The sequence below is a fragment of the Coccinella septempunctata genome, chromosome 6 (assembly GCF_907165205.1).
Source record: "Coccinella septempunctata chromosome 6, icCocSept1.1, whole genome shotgun sequence".
Taxonomy (NCBI): Eukaryota; Metazoa; Arthropoda; class Insecta; order Coleoptera; family Coccinellidae; genus Coccinella; species Coccinella septempunctata.
The window spans coordinates 3,573,001-3,578,671 of record NC_058194.1 but is presented as its reverse complement, the minus strand read 5'-3'; the positions used below and the strand labels follow the sequence as shown (position 1 = coordinate 3,578,671).

General features: G+C 36.2%; 1 protein-coding gene across 1 annotated transcript; it reads left to right on the top strand.

Annotated features, from left to right (window-relative positions):
* The first annotated feature begins 2,775 nt into the window (after positions 1 to 2,775).
* LOC123315433 (histone-lysine N-methyltransferase SETMAR-like) lies at positions 2,776 to 3,729 on the top strand. Its single transcript, XM_044901122.1, has one exon. It carries the CDS (start codon positions 2,776 to 2,778, stop codon positions 3,727 to 3,729), a length of 954 nt encoding a protein of 317 aa, XP_044757057.1.
* The last annotated feature ends 1,942 nt before the right edge of the window (positions 3,730 to 5,671 follow it).

Sequence of the window (5,671 nt, the reverse complement as noted above, 5' to 3'; positions counted from 1 at the left end):
GCCCGAATTGGACCAAATATGGAGGATTGAGATCAAGTGGACTGTATTTAATTTCTCAAGTTTTTAAAAATACCTTCAAATCCTACCTTTTTTCCGGACTTAACCTTGGGTGTTGGATGAATCTTCGTAATTAGATGAAAACTCGTTTCACTCACGCTCTGGCCAGAGTTTCACTATATCTGGTTTGAATGCCGGAAAATCTTCCAGTTTGAAGTCGTCGAAATTTGAAAATTGTGAAGAATGTAGAATATTGAAAATATATTACACTGGAGCACAAGTACTTCGCAGTTGAATTTGAATTGAATTGAATTGTTTTTTTTTTTTAACATGTGTCTTTAGAACATATGAATTCCTCTCACATCGATGAAGGAGAAATTTGAAGGCATATACGGGGGAGGATTGAAACATACTTAAAATTAGGTGATTTTGACTGAAAAGAATTGAAAAGCTTTGGAAAATATTACAAGAGAATTGAATTTGAAAATGGAAAATATTTTAAAACAAAATTTATATAAAAAAAAAACAAATTAATAATTGAAAGATAAAATCTTGCGTGGTCGCAACAATGGCATTTTTCAAAAGTTGCAAATTTCAATCTGCAATATCTCTTGTTATATTCGTCTGATCCAATTGGGATTTCCGGTTTCGTTATCAGCATTGATCAGGCTTCCATTCCAGCTCGAAAACTTAATATCGAAAATCTCGATATTTTTTGGGTCAAAAATGAGCAAGGGGTTAGACCCCCCTAAAATGACCTATTTGCTCCTCTGCATACAAATCAGGGTGTCCTACTACTGTCTTAGGATATGGAGTGTATGATACTTACTTTTTTGATTCAACCAAACCTAACAGTTGATGATTCAATAGAGAATTGCACTCCAGAGAGCAGTTCAAAGTGAACTGGAAAATGAAAAATGGAAAAACAATTAATTCGATTTTTTTTTTAACAAAGTCAGATATTTGAAAGTTTATCATGAAAACATAGGTTTTCAAATAAGCTGAATCCATTGAGAGCATTCTGGAAAGCCTATCTCTCACCGTTCAGATTTTCATTTTGGAAATGTCATTTTTCAAAATTTGAAAATTTCAATCTGCAATATCTCTTGTTATATTCGTCTGATCCAATTGAGATTTCCGGTTTCGTTATCAGCATTGATCAGGCTTCCATTCCAGCTCAAAAACTTAATATCGAAAATCTCGATATTTTTTGGGTCAAAAATGAGCAAGGGGTTAGACCCCCCTAAAATGACCTATTTGCTCTTCTGCCTGAAAATCAGGAAGTTCAACTACGGTCTTAGGATATGAAGTGTATGATACTTACTTCGTCGATTCCACCAAACTGAACAGTTGATGATTCGATAGAGAATTGCACTCCAGAGAGCAGTTCAAATTGAACTAGAAAATGAAAAATGGAAAAAAAATAAATTCGATTTTTCTTTAAACAACGTCGGAGATTTGAAAGTTCATCATGAAAATAAAGGTTTTCGAATATGCTGAATCTATAGCAAGTATTCCTGAAAGCCTATCTCTCACCGTTCAGATTTTCATTTTGGAAATGGCATTTTTCAAAAGTTGCAAATTTCAATCTACAATATCTCTTGTTATATTCGTGTGATCCAATTGGGATTTCTGGTTTCGTTATCAGCATTGATCCGGCTTCCATTCCAGCTCAACAACTAAATATCGAAAATTTCGATTTTTTGGGTCAAAAATGAGCAAGGGCTTAGACCCCCCCAAAATGACCTATTTGCTCTTCTGCCTGAAAATCAGGAAGTTCAACTACTGTCTTAGGATATGGAGTGTATGATACTGACTTTGTTGATTCCACCAAACTAAACAGTTGATGATTCAATAGAGAATTGCACTCCAGAGAGCAGTTCAAATTGAACTGGAAAATGAAAAATGGAAAAACAATAAATTCGATTTTTTTTTAAACAAAGTCAGATATTTGAACGTTTATCATGAAAATAGAGGTTTTCAAATAAGCTGAATCCATTGCGAGTATTCTCGAAAGCCTTCCTCTCACCGTTCAGATCTTCATTTTGGAAATGTCATTTTTCAAAAGTTGAAAATTTCAATCTGCAATATCTCTTGTTATATTCGTCTGATCCAATTGGGATTTCCGGTTTCGTAATCAGCATTGATGAGGCTTCCATTCCAGCTCAAAAACTAAATATCGAAAATCTCGATTTTTGGGTCAAAAATGAGCAAGGGGTTAGACCCCTCTAAAATGACCTATTTGCTCTTCTGCCAGAAAATCAGGAAGTTCAACTACTGTCCTAGGATATGGAGTGTATGATACTTACTTTGTTGATTCCACCAAACTAAACAGTTGATGATTCAATAGAGAATTGCACTCCAGAGAGCAGTTCAAATTGAACTGGAAAATGAAAAATGGAAAAGCAATAAATTCGATTTTTCTTTGAACAACGTCAGATATTTGAAAGTTCATCAAGAAAATATAGGTTTTCGAATATGCTGAATCTACAGCAAGTATTCCTGAAAGCCTATCTCTCTCCGTTCAGATTTTCATCTCGAAAATGGCATTTTTCAAAAGTTGCAAATTTCAATCTGCAATATTTCTTGTTATATTAGGTTGGGGAAAAAGAAATCCATTATTTTTTCGGTAGATGGCTGTAGTGATCGATATCTCGTAAATTATCGATCAAACAACTTCAAATTTATGCTCGTTGTCAAGGTAACAGTTCGCACTAAAAGAATTCGTTTGCAGTTTTTTGTTTTGTCCATTCAGTTCTGAGTTACACGGCGTTAAAGATGGAAGTCAACAAAGAGAAAATTCGGTACATTTTACAGTTTTTCTTTGATAAAGACGAAAATGCAAGTCAGGCGGCTGAAAATGTGAATAGTGTTTATGGTCCCGATACTGTAACAGCTAATTACGCGCAATTTTGGTTTCGTCGATTCCGTTCGGGTATTTTTGACGTTAAGGATGCCCCTCGCACAGGCAGGCCCGTCGTCGAAAATGTCGACAAAGTCACTGAAATCATCGAAGTGGACCGGCATGTTAGTAGTCGTAGCATCGCCCAGGAGTTAAAGATCGACCACAAAACAGTTTTAAACCATTTGCACAAAGCTGGGTTCAAAAAAAAGCTTGATGTTTGGGTGCCACACCAATTAACACCAAAAAACATGATGGATCGAATTTCCATCTGCGAAGCCTTGGCCAAACGTAATGAAATCGGCCCATTTCTTAAACGGATGGTGACTGGGGATGAGAAATGGGTCACATACGACAACATTATGCGAAAGCGATCGTGGTCAAAGCGCGGTGAAGCAGCTCAGACGGTGGCCAAACCGGGACTAACGGCCAGGAAGGTTCTGCTTTGCGTTTGGTGGGATTGGAAAGGAATCATTTATTACGAGTTGCTTCCATATGGCCAAACATTAAATTCAGACATCTATTGTCAACAACTGGACCGTCTGAAGCGAGCAATTGACCAGAAACGGCCAGAATTGGCCAACGGAAGAGGTGTCGTGTTCCATCAGGACAACGCCAGGCCACACACTTCTATAGTGACTCGTCAAAAACTCCAGGAGCTTGGTTGGGAAGTTTTGATGCATCCACCATACAGTCCGGACCTCGCACCAAGCGATTACCATCTTTTTCTTGCATTGCAAAACTTTTTTAGTGATAAGAAATTGGCATCAAGGGAAGAGTGTGAAAATCAATTGCTGGAGTTTTTCGCTAATAAGGACCAAGACTTTTAGAGAGAGGCATAATGAAGCTACCATTAAAATGGCAACAAATTATAGAACAAAATGGTGCATATTTGACCTAAATCGGACAATGCAAAACATGTTAATTAAAGTCTTGAAGTTCACGTAAAAATAATGGATTTCTTTTTCCCCAACCTAATATTCCTCTGATCCAATTGGGATTTCCGGTTTCGTAATCAGCATTGATCAGGCTCCCATTCCAGCTCAACAACTAAATATCGAAAATCTCGATTTTTTGGGTCAAAAATGAGCAAGGGCTTAGACCCCCCTAAAATGACCTATTTGCTCCTCTGCATACAAATCAGGGTGTCCTACTACTGTCTTAGGATATGAAGTGTGTGATACTTACTTTTTTGATTCAACCAAACCTAACAGTTGATGATTCAATAGAGAATTTCACTCCAGAGAGCAGTTCAAAGTGAACTGGAAAATGAAAAATGGAAAAACAATTAATTCGATTTTTTTTTAAACAAAGTCAGATATTTGAAAGTTTATCATGAAAACATAGGTTTTCAAATAAGCTGAATCCATTGAGAGCATTCTGGAAAGCCTATCTCTCACCGTTCAGATTTTCATTTTGGAAATGTCATTTTTCAAAAATTGAAAATTTCAATCTGCAATATCTCTTGTTATATTCGTCTGATCCAATTGGGATTTCCGGTTTCGTTATCAGCATTGATCAGGCTTCCATTCCAGCTCAAAAACTTAATATCGAAAATCTCGATATTTTTTGGGTCAAAAATGAGCATGGGGTTAGACCCCCCTAAAATGACCTATTTGCTCTTCTGCCTGAAAATCAGGAAGTTCAACTACTGTCTTAGGATATGGAGTGTATGATACTTACTTCGTCGATTCCACCAAACTGAACAGTTGATGATTCGATAGAGAATTGCACTCCAGAGAGCAGTTCAAATTGAACTGGAAAATGAAAAATGGAAAAACAATAAATTCGATTTTTCTTTAAACAACGTCGGAGATTTGAAAGTTCATCATGAAAATAAAGGTTTTCGAATATGCTGAATCTATAGCAAGTATTCCTGAAAGCCTATCTCTCACCGTTCAGATTTTCATTTTGGAAATGGCATTTTTCAAAAGTTGCAAATTTCAATCTACAATATCTCTTGTTATATTCGTGTGATCCAATTGGGATTTCTGGTTTCGTTATCAGCATTGATCCGGCTTCCATTCCAGCTCAACAACTAAATATCGAAAATTTCGATTTTTTGGGTCAAAAATGAGCAAGGGCTTAGACCCCCCTAAAATGACCTATTTGCTCTTCTGCCTGAAAATCAGGAAGTTCAACTACTGTCTTAGGATATGGAGTGTATGATACTTACTTTGTTGATTCCACCAAACTAAACAGTTGATGATTCAATAGAGAATTGCACTCCAGAGAGCAGTTCAAATTGAACTGGAAAATGAAAAATGGAAAAACAATAAATTCGATTTTTATTCAAACAACGTCGGATATTTGAAAGTTCATCATGAAAATGAAGAATTTCGAATATGCTGAATCTATAGCAAGTATTCCTGAAAGCCTATCTCTCTCCGTTCAGATCTTCATTTTGGAAATGTCATTTTTCAAAAGTTGAAAATTTCAATCTGCAATATCTCTTGTTATATTCGTCTGATCCAATTGGGATTTCCGGTTTCGTAATCAGCATTGATAAGGCTTCCATTCCAGCCCAAAAACTAAATATCGAAAATCTCGATTTTTTGAGTCAAAAATGAGCAAGGGCCTAGACCTCCCCTAAAATGACCTATTTGCTCCTCTGCATACAAATCAGGGTGTCCTACTACTGTTTTAGGATATGGAGTGTATAATACTTACTTTTTTGATTCAACCAAACCTAACAGTTGATGATTCAATAGACAATTGCACTCCAGAGAGCAGTTCAAAGTGAACTGGTAAATGAAAAATGGAAAAACAATA

What these genes read in the sequence shown, in the direction of transcription:
- LOC123315433 (XM_044901122.1), top strand. Translation starts at nt 2,776, where the DNA reads ATGGAAGTCAACAAAGAGAAAATTCGGTACATTTTACAGTTTTTCTTT.